Source organism: Coffea arabica, chromosome 8e (genome assembly GCF_036785885.1).
Source record: "Coffea arabica cultivar ET-39 chromosome 8e, Coffea Arabica ET-39 HiFi, whole genome shotgun sequence".
Taxonomy (NCBI): Eukaryota; Viridiplantae; Streptophyta; class Magnoliopsida; order Gentianales; family Rubiaceae; genus Coffea; species Coffea arabica.
The window spans coordinates 51,951,307-51,967,759 of record NC_092324.1 but is presented as its reverse complement, the minus strand read 5'-3'; the positions used below and the strand labels follow the sequence as shown (position 1 = coordinate 51,967,759).

At 35.9% G+C, this 16,453-nt stretch overlaps 2 protein-coding genes across 3 annotated transcripts; one reads left to right on the top strand and one right to left on the bottom strand.

Moving 5' to 3' along the window:
• Window positions 1-2,778: 2,778 nt before the first annotated feature.
• On the top strand, window positions 2,779-8,444 carry LOC113702711 (mitochondrial adenine nucleotide transporter ADNT1). The gene is made up of 8 exons (XM_027223841.2): window positions 2,779-3,176; window positions 4,807-4,855; window positions 5,459-5,622; window positions 5,716-5,753; window positions 6,430-6,542; window positions 6,701-6,814; window positions 7,522-7,866; window positions 7,997-8,444. Exons 1-8 carry the CDS (start codon window positions 3,010-3,012, stop codon window positions 8,078-8,080), a joined length of 1,074 nt encoding a protein of 357 aa, XP_027079642.1. The 5' UTR covers window positions 2,779-3,009; the 3' UTR covers window positions 8,081-8,444.
• Window positions 8,445-8,716: 272 nt separating this feature from the next.
• Window positions 8,717-15,149, bottom strand: LOC113703282 (uncharacterized). 2 transcript variants are annotated; one of them, XM_027224592.2, is made up of 4 exons: window positions 14,908-15,149; window positions 14,055-14,117; window positions 13,148-13,398; window positions 8,717-12,867 (listed from the first exon to the last, which is right to left on the bottom strand). In XM_027224592.2, exons 3-4 carry the CDS (start codon window positions 13,239-13,241, stop codon window positions 8,996-8,998), a joined length of 3,966 nt encoding a protein of 1,321 aa, XP_027080393.1. In that variant the 5' UTR covers window positions 13,242-13,398; window positions 14,055-14,117; window positions 14,908-15,149; the 3' UTR covers window positions 8,717-8,995. The 2 variants fall into 2 exon arrangements, with proteins under 2 accessions (XP_027080393.1, XP_071917698.1); XM_072061597.1 differs by lacking the exons at window positions 13,148-13,398; window positions 14,055-14,117; window positions 14,908-15,149 and adding an exon at window positions 13,039-13,069 and having other exon boundaries at window positions 8,789-12,867.
• Between the last annotated feature and the right edge of the window lie 1,304 nt (window positions 15,150-16,453).

Genomic DNA, 16,453 nt, shown 5'->3' with positions numbered 1-16,453 from the left:
ACAACCGTGTAATTTTGTCATTTCCCACTTCCTGCAAATTTTATCTGAATCCTCTCTGATTTTCCACACAAATTGAAGAGGTTGCAATCATCACCCCCATGCTGAAGGAAATAACGGGCCAGATTCTAGTTGATCATGATAGCTTAGCCGGAGGCCAAGAGAAAACCATGGGAGGGGCCGAGCTTGATTCGTGCAACCATCTTTTAATGGATCTCAAGGCAGGCCAACTGACTAACTTGTTTAGGCGTTAATGGGCCAGATGTTGTTTCTTTCACAGCCAGCGGTCGCCGACAACAACCCATACGTGTGCAATTCGCGCAAAAGATACTTTCTAAATTGTCTTAAGTGGCACGATTAGTAGCCAGCGGCATCACGAGCAGCATCTGATTCATTTGCAAGCTCCCATTTGTGAGGATAGTGGATGGATACTTTTAACAGTAAATATTCTGCTAAGGCAAAATGCGCATCTGTTTTTTTTATCTATAAATTGCGAATATACACATAATACTTATGATAATTGACGAACACCTTTTTCTTTATTAGGTTGCCCAACTCCAAATTGTGTGGCCTGTAATGAGTTTGGTGCGGACATCATCAATATGAATTCAAAGTACCATATTCCTCCTAAATGTTCATGGCTAAGATTTTGCCAAAAAAAAAATATATATATATATATATATATATTTATATGATTCAGATTACTTCTTGTACAATATTTTTCACTTCATATGTGAGATTAACAAATTTTGTTCTATAATTACACATTATTAAAAGTAAATTACTTCATGTGCATACAAAATTACATTTCGTGCATTTTGTACAAAATTAGTCCGAATGATTTTTTAACAAATCGTTCCGGCCCCTTGTCCCTACATCCTATGAGTTTGGTACGGTTGACATCATCAATATATATATATATACATACAGAGAGAGAGAGAGAATATTTACCCTTTGAAATTTGTCACAGGGAAAATGTATTACTGCCACATATTACCAAGCCATGTCACTGATTGTGGTGGGGAAAAATCAAAATGAAACTATATATATGATAACACGCAAATATATAAATAGATACGAGAAAATTGGTGGACAAGTATTGTATTGAAGCTACCTTGCTTTTATCCTCAAAGAAAGCTACCTTTCCTTTCATGGACCATTAGCCATTAGGCAAGATGGATGCAGTTGGTGAGTTGGTGGTGGCATTATGGTGGGGTTTCTAGCTAAAGCCAGAATTTGACAATTAGCCAGAAAGGAAAATTATTCTGGACCCAGAACCATTTATCCACGCCACTTATTCTATGCTGTGGGATCTTTGCTTGCAGTCGGACAATGATGTGTTGAAGATATAGTCATCACTCATCGTATACTACTGTATTACGTTATTTGATGATAATCACTGGGAAACAAAAGAAGGAAAAGAGTTGTTGATCAAAATAATCTAATCATGCACTTAAGTGATGATCAAAACTTGTAATATAACCCGTATGACGTGCATCAAGTGTATTTATTATTTCTTTGGATTTAATAATCAAGGTAAATTGTAGAATTAATTGTACTCTTAAAACCCATTTTTATAGACAATTAATGTGCTTAAACAGCTTCTTATTTGCAAAAAATAAAATAAAATTATTTGATTGTATTATAAATGCAATTTTCAATCATCATTTTATATTGCATATATCATATCACAAAAAAAAAAAGTGGTACAATAATTTTTTTTTTTGTAAAAAAAATTCTAAATAATTTATCCTATCCAAACAAATTGGTGTTAACAAATGCATTTTGTTATCTATAATGCTGGCTGTATCTTCCTAAAAAGAGAAAACAATTGCTTACCATGATTGCAATTGATTGCGCGCAGGTTTGTTTGGATTGTGTTTTATTTGGAATATTTTTACTGTAGCACTTTTTGTGATGTGATGTGTGTGAGATAAAAAGGTAATTGGAAAGATAAAAAGGTGTATTGGAAATTGTAATGATGATGTAAGTAGATAAAATTGGGGAAATAAAACACAATCCAAACAAACCCGAAAAGGCTACAAAAGAGGTTGTTACTCAGTGTGGAAGCTTATTAGTGACTTGGTAATCAAGTTCCAGCCCTCCATAATTTGTACCCCTACGTCTAAATTGCCACATCAGTGACACTCAACAACAATTGCCCAAACATTAATGATAGATTATACCACTAATTTTAGTTAATCACAAGTAAATTAACAGCCGAAACTTGACCATCAATCATCAATCTCTACCCATTTCCGCTCCCTGTCAAGAAACCAACAAAATCTTTAAACACCACCAACCGACCTGCAATATACTCTACAATTTTCTTTCCATTTAATTTGTGTCTCGAATTATCCAACTAATCCATCTTTTGGCCTCAACTTTTCTAAAATCACTTACCAAAGAAAAAAAAAATTACTCAAATGAAATCTATATACACAAACCCTACGAAATACTCTATAATTTATTTTTTATTTAAAGAAAATGTCATTTGAACCCTATTTTTTATTATTTGCATTCACATCATCTGTTTTATCATATAATCCAATAAATAAAAATTATATAATTAAAATAATAATCAAAGTGTGATTACAAAAAATAGGAGTGCAATAACATTTTCCTTTATTTAATTTGTGATTTATGTTGTGTCTCGAATTACCCAACTAATCCATTTTTTCGGCTCAACTTTGCTGAAACCACCGACCCAAAAAAAAAAAAAAAACTTTGCTCAAATGAAATAATGGAAAAGATAAAAGCAATAAGAAGAGGGAACAAATTAAAAGATAATAAAAAGATTTTTTTTTTTTTTTTTGTTTTTGTTTTCCCAGGGGATTGATGCACTGAAGCTATTGCTCATTTTTTTTCCCCAAGAAAAGGACCAAAACCATTAAAAGCTCTTTCTTTCTCACGCCTCTCTCCGTTTATTCTCTTCTCTGTCGATCGCCGGAAGGCCTAACAACGGAGATTAGGGTTCCGGTGGGAATAGGTTTTAAATTAAGTTTTTTTTTAATGGCGTCAGAGGATGTAGTAGGGAAGAGAAGCGAGAGTGCGGTGACGACAATTGTGAATTTGGCGGAGGAAGCTAAAATTGCCAGAGAAGGAGTTAAAGCTCCTAGTCGGCATGCTCTTCTTAGCATTTGCAAGTCTCTCGCTGCCGGTGGCATTGCTGGTGGAGTGTCAGTCTCAGACTCTCTCTCTCGCTCTCCCTCTCCCTCTCCCTCTCCATATGCATAGATAGATAAATATCTAAATATCTCCATGCATATATTCTTTACTTTGCGTTTCCGCGCCATAGTTTCACAAATCGAATGCATGCATAAGATTTTTTTTTTTCTAGTATGATATTTTATCGAATATATTGTATGGTCTATCTGATCAGGATTGTATATTATGTAGCTAATTTTTCAGTCATTTAAATAATAAATAAAATTCTTGTTAGATTTTTAGGTGAACATTTGCTCATCAGATGAAATATTACCTAATTAAGTGTTCGTATGCCTGCTAACTCAAGAAGTATCTTTTAACAGCTGGAAAATTTTGAAAGATTCTTTCTTCTCAAACTCATAATAATGTCTTTTGATTGGATTTGAACGCCGTACCTTTAATTTAAGTGTATTTGCCGTTTAGCATCATGAGAGAAATGAACATTGTTGAATTAAATGGTCTTTGGTTATTAAAAGATACGATGATTTTTAGTGTGCTATTTTCATGCATCTCGAACAAACTGGTTTAGTGTTATGTTATTAACTTCTTAATATTTATCCTTACCTTATCCTCACCTTCTGGAGAATGAAATCTGTTAAGAGCTTAAAGTTTACCACATTCAAAATTACTTTTCTAGTGATGTTATTTGAAAGAGATCATAATTTTGTACATGTATTCTCATCATTGTATCACTTTTCATTCTTCAAATGTTCAATTAGTTAGTAGCATGCCTCATACGCATTGTGACATTCAACATTTAGCTTTTATATGCTAACATGGTCAATGTAGTGTCAGGTTTGGCGGTTGAATGAAAGTCAATTGGCAGTTTAGTATCGTGACATAAATAGAGCATTTTTTAGTTCCTATGGTTTTTCGGTGAAAACATGTGATTGTCATCTGCTAATTTCACGTGTCCTGAATTTTTTTGGTACCGTATGAGTTGCACTTGATAAAATATTGTTACTTCTTTGCATTTGTGGTTTTATTTATCTATTCTTTCATTGTGCTGCAACAAGCAAGATAAGGAACCTAAAGTTTACCGAAACACTACTTCTTAAGTTATTTTATTAGGTCTTACCTGTTTAACTTCTCAAGTTTTGTTCATTTTTCAATGATTATATGGTCGACATGCTATTAGCTTGTATGTGACTCGTATTGCTAATTTAACTTTTAGCTTTTGTGTCAACTTGGTCAATAAATGTCAAGTTGGGAACTTGAAAGAAACTGTCAGTCTTGAAAAGTGTCTGACATGGCCATGTCATCATTTTGCGAACTTCATTCCTTTCAAGCTGACCAACGCCAGGAAAAATTCAAGTGTAATGGCTGGTTCTCTTTGTTCCTTAATATAATCAATACAGTCTGCTTCACTCAAAGAGACAACGTTCAAAACAGGAATGATTGGAAGAATAAGAAGTACTAACAATTTGAGTGTCGCTGAATAAATAACTTCAATGGCTCACAAAAAATTGGAATATCTATCAAAATGAGATTTGTGATTCTCTTATTCACTTCAATCACTTTTGAGAGACTAGTTATTCTTCTTTCTTTCCCCCCATTTTTGTTCTGCATAGACTAAATCTGTATCATGTACTTGTGTTTCAGGTCACGTACTGCAGTTGCTCCTTTAGAACGGTTGAAAATTTTGCTCCAGGTTATGCTCACTCTGATTTTCATGTAAAAATAGGTGTCCTGTGTCATTAGCTAGGGATATTACTTGCACTGCATCTTGAAATAGATCTTTATTCTTTAAGAGGAATCTTGTGGATGATTTATCTTTTTATTGTCTTTTTATTGTCCGCATCGCCATGTGGCCTCACAAAAATTGGCTTTTTGCTTATTTGCCATAGATTTGTTTGTTGGCATGTTTAGGTGTAGGTTATTCGGAATAAATTGTTGGAAGCTATCTGATTTATAAAGGAAAAAGGATAGAGAAGCTTTTTTTCATGAAGGATGTCAAGAGCATTTCTCTTTGTTGTCAGGATATTTTCTCTACAAGATAGTTGCATTACATATCTGGTGGATGGTGTAGGTTCATGGTCTTTTTTCTTTGCCAATTCCTTAGGTTCTTTCTTGCATTTTGCCTGATAGTTTGAATGTATTACATGGTTAAATTCTTATCCAATTTCCAAGCCAAAGGCAGGTGGGGAAGTTATTCTTCCTAATGTTGGCTATTAGCTTTCATTTTACTTCATTTTATCATTTAAGGCTTGCCAAATTAGCTCATGGATTTTCTTTTTGATTTTGTGTGCTGTAGGTTCAAAATCCTCATAGCATCAAATACAATGGAACTGTCCAAGGGTTGAAATATATATGGAGAACTGAGGGTTTCATGGGATTGTTTAAAGGAAATGGCAGTAATTGTGCTCGCATTGTCCCAAACTCTGCTGTCAAGTTCTTTAGTTATGAGCAGGCATCGAGGTGGGCTTTCAAATTTCTTTGTATTCATCTGCTTATTGCATTTTTACTTCATTTCTCAATTTTCATGTTCTTTTAACAATTATAATCTTACAGACAAATCTTATGGTTCTACCGGAAGCAAACTGGGAGAGGTGTGACAACTTCTGCCCTTCCACTACATTTTCATGAATTTATTTTTTACATTTCTTTCTTTATCCAATGTTTCATTCACTTGCATTTTTTATTCAGTCTATTCAATATCATATTTTTCCCATCTACTGCCTATGTACCTTCTTGGTGTTTTCCCATGAGAATGGCAAAAGTAGTTGCTTGTTGCTTGATTTTCAGCCTTCCTGCCTTCCCCCCTTCTCTCTCTCTATCTCTGTATCTCTCTGTGTTTGATGTATCTCGTTGCAAGCTATGTTTGCTATCTTGTTCAGTATGCTGTAGTACATCGATTGCTCCTATATAATCTTCCGACCAATATTTATTAAAAAAGCATTCACTTTGGTACTTGAGGAGTGCAACGTCATTCTTGCTGTTTATATTCCCTTAAAAAGTGTTCTGATAAATTCTGCACAGTGCAGTGAAAACTTTTTCCCTGACATAAAAGTTGTTAGATAATATTCACAAGATGACCACGTTTGTATGTATAGAATATTGTCCATGATCTAGTCAGTACAAATGAGTTTTTGTACCAAAGAAAATTTATTACTATTTGATTTTTTACTTTTGAACTGACAAGTCAGATGTGCTGGTTCCTGGATTCCAGATGATTTCATAGCGACCGTGAGGTAATTTAGTTTTCTTTTCTTTGACTTTTTACAGGGGATGCTGAACTCACCCCAGTTTTACGCCTTGGAGCTGGAGCATGTGCTGGAATAATAGCCATGTCTGCAACATACCCAATGGATATGGTACGAGGTCGGCTTACTGTCCAGGTATTGCTTAAGAGGTTTTCATGACATATATAGATCTGAAGGTGATCTATTAGAAGGATTCTACTGAACTGGAAAGAAACAGAACACAAAAAGTATACCATCGAGGTTGCTGGCTGCATATGATATCTTAATGTTTTAACCTATGCTCTTCTTTGCAGACAGAGAAGTCGCCTACCCAATACAGAGGTATTTTCCATGCTCTAAGAACAGTATTCATGGAAGAAGGGCCTCGTGCATTGTATAAAGGGTGGCTTCCTTCTGTCATAGGAGTTGTAAGTATCAGAAATTACTTTTTTCCTTCGGTTCTGCACTCACTTTAGTCAATTTCTGATTCAATGCTGTTGATGTTTTGAATGCTATAAGCTTGACTGTTACTTATAAATTGCAAATGAGCTTCTAGTTGATGATTGGATTGCTCAGAGATGATATATAGTTATTGATTTATGAAGCATGTTCTACACTTTGATACTTGGTGGGCTTTGTGGTAAAGATATGGTTGGTAGTCATGTATGCCTGTATGGAAATTTACGGAGACATATACAGTTAAACATATACCTGCTTTACTTATTTGGGTGCAGTCTGCAGGTGTGTCATATGCATGTCCCCACTTTTAATAGTGTCATTAGCACTCCACTTAAAGCTTTCTAACTTGAAATGTTCTGTGGCATCTTTGTATTGTGCTGCTGATTACTTTTGCATGATGCGCCTCTTTGGATGCACAAAGGGTGGGCAATTTATGATGAACTTGTCAATAGGCTGAACAATAACTGGCATAGTTATAGTAATTCAGGAAAAGAAGAAGAATTGACTATTGTGCAACAAGACAGGATATAAGGATTGGTCAGTAGTAATGGTGCTGTTTTTGGTATTCAACCATTGTTTTTTTTCTTGAAGAGTGATTTTTAACCATATAAGAGTGATTTTTTTTCTTAAATTTTCTGTTTGACGAGCCCTCACGTATAGCAATTGCGAAATGCAGATACCTTATGTGGGTCTGAATTTTGCTGTATATGAATCTCTGAAGGATTGGTTGGTTAAAAGTAGACCACTTGGACTGATTCAAGAGTCTGAGTTGAGTGTAACAACAAAACTTGCATGTGGTGCTGTTGCTGGAACCATTGGCCAAACAGTGGCTTACCCACTTGATGTCATCCGCCGGCGAATGCAGATGGTAGGTTGGAAAGATGCTGCTTCAGTAGTTAGTGGTGACGGGAAGAGAAGGGTACCTCTGGAATATTCTGGTATGGTAGATGCATTCAGAAAAACAGTTCGCCATGAGGGATTTGGGGCTTTGTACAAGGGTTTGGTCCCTAATTCAGTGAAGGTAACTTCGTATTTTGAATTTGTGAACCAAGATTGTTGGCTGCTAAACATATTATTTTCTTGTGACTATTTTTATCCACTTTCTTATGTGGATTTATTTTTTTTATATCATGGTGTGTTATTCCATGTAGGTGGTTCCATCAATAGCAATTGCATTTGTGACATATGAAGTTGCAAAAGATATTCTTGGAGTTGAGATGAAGATATCAGATTGAAACAAATGGAGGAAGTTCAGAATATGCTTTGCAGCATCATACTAATTTTGCAAGTTGGAGCAGTGGAAAGGGTATTGAGCAGGGATGGTGGCCTTTTTCTTTTATACCCTGCTTAGAGTCTATTTCCCTCATTGTTTCACATGGTGCCCCTGATAGGATTGTTATGCACCTTCTTCTAGCATGTGTTCACATAGCTCATCCTATACACCTATATTTTTGTTTCTCCTTTGTAGCTTTCTTATGCGCTCCAAACTTGGCCAATAAATGTGTAGAAATGATTATGTAGATGTACGTATTAGGAATTTAGCTTGCTATGCGCTGTTATCTTTGTGTAATTGATTATTTAGAGATGAGTTTGGGTTTACATTATTGTTGACTATTTTTACTCTTTAATTTCCCCACCGACCCACACCACCACCACCTCGCTTCTTAAATGAGCCTGTCTCTCTATTTGGTATTGCTATTATTGGCGAGTTTCAAAAGCTGCACTCACCATCTGCGTAAAAAATCAGTGTGCTCAGTCATGGTTCCAATTTGCTCTTCCCATTGTTTTCGTCCCTCACTGGCCTGGGGTTTGGGATGTTATGGATCAAAAAGACATCAATCTTACGTAGAACCTGAACAAATAATCACATATCACTGCTAATAGTTTAGTACTACCATATCAAGAATTTTTAACGATGAGGCGTTTCTTTACTCAATATCTACTTTTCCCATGGACAAAATACCAAGCAACCCAAAACAAATCAATTCCAATACTTTCTATACAACCTAACGGGTAAACACGAGACGGTAGTAATCAGCCCCTATCGACCACACTGAGAAAAATGGAAAGGACCAGAGAGAGACAATCTTCAATTTAACACCCGAAATAAAAGAATCTAAGGAAAAAATGATACGAAAAAAATCAACAGATTAAGCAGTTATCTGCCTTCTTGCAGGAGATGTCTTGGAGATCATCTCTTTGAGATCGTCATAGCGATTGCGGTGGTAATCTATCCAAATGCACAGCTGTCTGATAGCTTCTCGTTTCTCCTCACCTAGTTCCGAGATCCCATCATCTTTACTCTTAATCTTTTGTTCTAATTCTCCCAGCATCTCATCCTTTTCTTTTACCACCTTTTCCAGTTGTCCCAACTTCTCTTCAAGACCTTTCAGGCTTTTAACTAAACTGATCTTCTCATCTTCACCCTTCTGTAAGGATTTCTCCATATCTCCTACCTTTTCTGTTAGCACCAGACCATGTTCTTTCTCATCCCTTAACTGCTGCACTATAATGGATATCTGCTTCCGTAGCTGTTCCTTTTCACCATTCGTCTCTTTTATCCAGTTCGTTGTTACCTTAAACTCATTCAAGATTTCATAAATTCGGGACTCCAAATGGCCATAGTCTTCCTCGAACTTCATGTTAAATGTGTCCATTTCAATCATGACATCATTAACCTTCTCTGGAACATCTCTCATTAGTCTGAGTTGAGCCTCTTTATGTGCAGCAACTAATCCTGATAATGTAGCTATCCTCTCTTCAAGTAGTGCTTGTTCATTGTGCAACTTTTCTTCTTTGCTCTTGTAGCTTTCTTCATTTTCAGTCAATAACTGTTCTGTAACCCGGATCTTCTGGTTTGCCAGACGAAGCTTAACTTCAAGTGTCCGGACATTCTCCACTAATGTACTGATTTCATCTATTCTCATTTCCAATTCTCTCTTCAGATCTTCAATAACTTCTTCCAGTTCATTAACTGTCTGATTTTTGGATTCATAAATTTTTTGGGATTCTTCTACTATCTCTGTCATCTTTATCTCTGTGACCCTAAGATTTTCCTTGCACTTCTCAAACAAAAGCTCTAGCTGTTTATATTCATCACTCAATTTGTTGAATGCATCTTCCTGCTCTTTCAACTTCCTCTCTTGGTTTGCAACCTGGTTTGCTAATTCAGAATTCTGATCCTCTGCTTGAGCCAAATTTGCTGAAAAATCTTCTATTCTCCTCTCCATTTGTAATTCCAGTTGGCTTTTCTCAGACTGTAAGGAGTCCCTCTCCTGTCTCAAATTTTTAACCTGCTCATTCAATGCATCGATTTGGGTGGAAGCTTCAATATTTGCATCATCCAATATCTTTTGGATGGCAAAGAGCTCATCCATCCTTTCTGTCAATACTTTCTCCAATTCAGAAATATTGCTCTGCAAATGCTTGTTTTCCTCACTTAACCGGTTGCTCTCATCAACTTTACTATTTATATGCCCTTCCAATTCACTTTTGTGGTTATGCAGAGACTCCACCACCAGTTCCAGGTCATTTATCTGCACAAGCAAACCATCCTTCTCTCCCAGCAATCTTTGCCCATCCACTAATTTGCTTGCTAATTCCTCCTTGAGATTTTCTACCTGATTGGCATATTCCACTATTTCTGCAGTTTTCTTCTCAAGCAGGGCATCAGATTCAATTTTTAGAGCAGACAAAGAATTCAACTGCTCTTGGAGATTGTTAACTTGTTCAGTTAAGGCTGCTAATCGAGCAGATGCTTCAATCTCTCCATCTTCCAACCTCTTCTGTAATTCAGAATTCTGATCCTCTGCTTGAGCCAAATTTGCTGAAAAATCTTCTATTCTCCTCTCCATTTGTAATTCCAGTTGGCTTTTCTCAGACTGTAAGGAGTCCCTCTCCTGTCTCAAACTTTTAACCTGCTCATTCAGTGCATCAATTTGGGTGGAAGCTTCAATATTTGCATCATCCAATATCTTTTGGATGGCAAAGAGCTCATCCATCCTTTCTGTCAATACTTTCTCCAATTCAGAAATCTTGCTCTGCAAATCCTTGTTTTCCTCGCTTAACCAGTTGCTCTCATCAACTTTACTATTTATATGCCCTTCCAATTCACTTTTGTGGTTCCGCAGAGACTCCACCAACAGTTCCAGATCATTTATCTGCACAAGCAAACCATCCTTCTCTCCCAGCAATCTTTGCCCATCCACTAATTTGCTTGCTAATTCCTCCTTGAGATTTTCTACCTGATTGGCATATTCCCCTATTTCTGCAGTTTTCTTCTCAAGCAGGGCATCAGATTCAATTTTTAGAGCAGACAAAGAATTCAACTGCTCTTGGAGATTGTTAACTTGTTCAGTTAAGGCTGCAAATCGAGCAGATGCTTCAATCTCTCCATCTTCCAACCTCTTCTGTAAGGAGGAGACCTTGCTTTCTTTCTCAATGATTATTTGCTCCATTTCAGAAATTTTAGTTTGAATTATCTCCTTCTTCCCATGCAACTCAGTAATTTCCTTGCTTTTGCTTCTCAGCTGATCCTCCATTTCATCTTTTAAAAGTAGCAGGGAACTTACCTCCAGTTCCAGGTTCTTCACTTGTGACATGGAACTCTCCTTCTCTTCCAGCATTTTCTGCTGATCAGCAGACTTGCTTGCTAACTCCTCTTTCAAGGCATCCATTTGAATGAGGGATTCTGACATTTCTTGAGTTCTTCTCTCCAGCTGTCTCCCTAGTTCAACTTTCTCAATAGATAGAGAATCCAGAATCTGCTGCTTCTCATTGATCTGATCTGTTAGGTCCTTGATTGTAGCTGATGCTTCATTGCTTTTACGCGATAATTCTTCTTCTAACTCACTCTTTTGACTGAGCAAAGTATCAATTTCAACTTGCATATCCTTTTTCTTTGCTGTTAGATACTCTAGTTGAGATGATGAATCCTTCTCTTTGTCCTCAAGTTTCTTCAGCATATCAGAAAGTTCTCCTTCTTTCTGTTTTTCTATTTCTTCTCTCTGAGTGCGTAACAGATCAAGCTCCGTTTCCAAACCTCTGACATGAACTGTTACTTCACTTTTGTGTGTTTCATGAGCCAAAATCTCCTTTGCTTTCTCATCCAACTTATCCCTCAACTGGCTAGATTCAGTGACATGATCTTCGAGTTTATGTTGCAACTGCTTGATCTCATCTGAGAGCTGTAAAATTTTCAAGGAAAGAGAACTATTTTCCTGTTCAGCAGCCCTCAGCATGCTGCTTAGCTCTGCAACTTGCATCTGTGAGGACTCCAATTTCTCCTCAGCTCTAGAGAGCTTCTCTTTTGTAGCCTCCAACTCCAGCTGCAGTGCTTCTTTCTCATCCTTTAACAGACTGCTATAAGATCTCAAATCCTCAGCAGTTTTATTTCCCTCTTCAATTCGACTTATAGTCGCCTCTTTTTCGAAGATTAAGCTGTCTTTTTCACTATTTATATCCGCTAGTTTTTGGTTTAATTCAGCTTCAAGCTTACCAGCAATTCCCAACCTTTTGTTTAGCTCTTCATTCTCATCCAAAAGTTTTAACTTCTCTTCACTCCATCTTTCAGATTCGACATTCAGATCTTTGATAACCTTCTCAGATGCTTGTATTTTGTCCAAAGCACTTTGATATTCCGAATCTGAAGTTTCTTTTTCTCCAATTGCAACCACCAACTTCCTCTTGAGATCAGCCACTTCCAGTGTTGCAGCTTCTAACCCTAGCTTATAATCATCGACTACCTTCTCAAAGTCATTTCCTATTTTTCCATTTTTGCTGCCCTTCTTTGATGGGCTATGATCGGAGTCTGAATCTGAGCTGGATGAAGAAGAAGAAGTATCCTTTCCATGTTTCCCATGGATTCTCTTTCTCAACTCCCCAGTTAGGTGATCATAGCGAGTATAGAGAGATTCATAATGTCTGTGGAAATCCTCAATCATGTTAGCCAGAGGCCCGTTTCCATCTCTCTCACCATCTTCTTTGAGAAGCTTCAAGATCTTCTGAACTCTATCCTCCATTTCTGCAACAAATTTCGAGAATTTTTGAGACACATAGATATTACTATACAAAATTATGAGAAAATGTAAAATCAACATCTACCCCTCCATGCCCTTTCTCTATTTGGACTCTTAAGAACAATGAAGGAAGAAATATATTTGCAAAGTGCAGCAATTGTTTTCGCAGATGGTACCTATTGTTGAATGCATCTGGAATTTGCACCAATGTAGGCTCTCTCTCTCTCTCTCTAAGAAATCAATATTCAGACTCCAAGCTTAATCATGGAGGTGAAGTGTATATACCTGCTTTTGATTCTTTAAGTTCCTCATCCTTGTCAGGGTCAATGTGGCTTCCAAAAAAGGATTTAATTGACTCTCTCCACCGATGCTTCGGCATCTCCTCCTTTATTTAGTACTAAAAGAAGTCTTCAATTGCTTACTGAGACATGGATGCCACAATCACTAGGAATGCCAGTTCTCTGAGTCTGGAAAAATTCTTCTAAACGGAAATGCTATCACCTCCAGTCATTGTAAGTTGTATTCAGATTGCGTGCCTAAAAAGATGTTAAGAGGACTGAAAAAATTTAATGGAACACCAGTACCAATAAGCAATCTAAGGATTTAACCAAAACAAAACGGAAGACTCAAGTTCACAATAAACAATTTCTGTCCTTTCTTTCACTTTTGGAATGATTGTTTCTCTGAAATAAAAATCAAGAAACATATAAACATCTATTTTTAAAGGAATATGGATCAAATAGAAAGAAATTAGATAAAATTAAAAACCCATACCAAAAAAAAAGAAAAAGAAAAAATGAATCCTAAGTCCCAAGTAGGACACTAATACTTACTAAGTAGTATACAAACTACAAAATGCTAGCAGCCATGCCATGTGGAGACGGCAAGTCCGAATGCTCCAAGTCTGGCCCACTAGAAAATTTGGTCCATGTTTTCAGTGAATGCAAACTGGTATACTGTTGTGCTGGGTTTTAATCATAAATTATTGGATTACCAATGCAAATATTTTTGTTAATGAAATTTTAATTAATGAAATCCTGATCCGTGCGCTCTGAGAGAGCCAAAATCTAAACCCAAATAGACAGCTAAGAAAACTACAGACGTGATGTTTATTCTATTCTCTAAGCTCCAACCAAAAAAAGCCATCAAAACGCCTTTCTTTTTGAACATTCTAAATGTGAACAGTACGTACCAGTTGGTGGCATAAATCTCCGTTTACTTAAGCCCTTTTTCTTTCCCTGATTTGATTGAATTCCTGTGGAAAAACAAGAGACAATTGGCACATAAGACACTTTCTGAGTAGACAATTCCGGAAGGCAACAAAATCTTCATATAACACGACTGCTTTTTTTTTTTTGAAAAAATAAACTTGAATTTGATCACCCCGGAATTTTCTCATCCAAAAAAGAAAAAATCACTAACTCCAACTTTGCATTGAAATTAAACAAAAAAAAAAAAAAAAAAAGTCAGGCAGCCTGGAAATTGAGGTGGAAACAAGCTTAATACACGGCCCACCAGTCAGCTACCACCACCGCCACCCCAATAATAATAATTTGCAATCTTAATCCGAAAAAAGAAACGATAAGGAAAAAAAGGAAAAAAAAATGATAATTTGTTTATCCTAAAAACACAAGAAGCATGTAATCATCCAGTTGATTATTTTCCTTACACACAAATTCAAACGCTTGAACACATCCAGTCAAGAAGAAGTAATAAGCAGAAAGCAGAGCAACTGCAATCCATCGGACAAGAAAGCTTTTTATCATCAAATAGTGGATCTCAAATTCAACTTTAATTTTTCACACTTTCAATTCAAGACTGAGCTCTTTAACTTCAATACTCAATCAATAATCAACCTGATTATATAATCAAACATGAGAGTCTGACTCTTCAAGCTCCAACAAAAGAAAATGAATGAATAACATAAAACCGCAACCAAGAAAACAAAGAATTCAACGAAAACAACATATCCGAATAATCCAAAAGGCGAAGGAATACAAAGTAGAAAGAGTTCAGCTTGATATAAAAGAGTAGAAGCAATTCACCTGAACTTTGTTTATTTCAGAGCTCAAGAATTCGCTCTCCAAACACAAGGAGCGAAATTTCCCTTAATCTGCAGCCAGCATCAAAAAAGAGATACCTTGAGAGAAAGGTTGAGAGAGAGAGAGAGATTTTGGAGCGGAGGAGTCTACTTGAAAATGAAAAGAGACAACTTGATGCTCCAAATAAAATTGAAATTCTCCACGGGAGAAAAAAACAGAAAAAGGTGAAAATGATATTTACAACAATACCAGGATAGGAAAAAGAGATTTGTCTGTTATGGCATCTATGCAGGTATGCGTACTTCTAGAGAGAGAAACATGAGGGGTAATTTTTACTTTTGACACCCCCTGAGGTTTTATTGAAACTCAATCTATCCCTTTTCTCTATTATAATTTTTACTTTGTCGTGTATAATAGTTTTAGCTTTATATTTTATTAGTGGTTGACGACTTTGCCTGATTAAAAACAAAGGTCATAATATCCTTCCTCAAACCATAAACTAGGCATAATTTTGAATGTTGCAATTTTTGACTTTGTCGTGTTATTTTAATGCAAAATAAATAAAGAACAAAAATTGCAATGCAAGCAAACAAAGAACTTGCATTTGTCCTTTTTAATATATTGATACTTCTATGCTTAAAGGTTCAATTAGAACATCATAAATTACTAGAAGAAATGAAAAGTACATTAAAAAAAAAAGATAACATTAATAGGTTTTCCTACTTGTTTCCTTCCTTTCTTATTAGAGATCTATTTCATTCTTTTCATTTTCTTCTTTGTTTTGCTTTTCTATGGCTTTCCAAATTCTAATCATCCACCAATAAGAAGTTAACAATACAGCACATAAGTAAGTGGAAGCTTGAAAATATATTTTATTTAAGTGAGTGATATTCTCGCTCTTTTTCAGTTAATCAAACATCAAACTCTTTGAACTAAAACTATTACGGGCAGAAATTAAAGATAAGCAAAAACCTTAGGGGGAAAAAGTGCAATATACATTATTATATCCAAGATGAAGAGAGAGGAGAGAGAGGGCTCAAACTGTCAAAACATGTTAGAAACGCAGCAGCTGAGTGGGCACCGCAATTAATACAATGCTACAAATTGACAACAGATGGAATCTTTGGAGTTTCTACATTCATTAATGGCCCCTAAACGTTGTTATATTTACTTCACTAGTCTCATTGAAGCTGTCGTAATTTATTAATGTTGATTCTTTTCCAAACATTATAATTGGCACCTGAAATTTTTGTGGGGTTAAAAAAAAAAGGACACAGAAGAATTGCAGTTGGTTTTTGTCCAATTATAACGCAATTATTCGGACAGGTGGATCCCACGACGGCAACCTGTGCATTTTTGTTTGTGTTGATTTGAGTAGTCTGCCGTCCAATTGCAGGCGTTGCATGAATGCCATACACTGTTGTAAATGACATTAAAATATTTAGATTCCGTTCGTTTCGGATTGCTATTTTTTGAAATTTTTTATAAAAAAATATATTTTAATAATTAATATATATATATGTGAGATGAAAAAAATGATTTAAAAAAA

Excerpts from the sequence above, each read along its gene's own strand:
- LOC113702711 (XM_027223841.2), top strand. The coding sequence starts at position 3,010 with ATGGCGTCAGAGGATGTAGTAGGGAAGAGAAGCGAGAGTGCGGTGACG. Across the intron at positions 4,856-5,458 it reads GGTTGAAAATTTTGCTCCAG|GTTCAAAATCCTCATAGCAT; the intron begins GTTATGCTCACT and ends TGTGTGCTGTAG. Across the intron at positions 5,623-5,715 it reads AGTTATGAGCAGGCATCGAG|ACAAATCTTATGGTTCTACC; the intron begins GTGGGCTTTCAA and ends ATAATCTTACAG.
- LOC113703282 (XM_027224592.2), bottom strand. The coding sequence starts at position 13,241 with ATGCCGAAGCATCGGTGGAGAGAGTCAATTAAATCCTTTTTTGGAAGC. Across the intron at positions 12,868-13,147 it reads ACTTAAAGAATCAAAAGCAG|AAATGGAGGATAGAGTTCAG; the intron begins GTATATACACTT and ends AATTTGTTGCAG.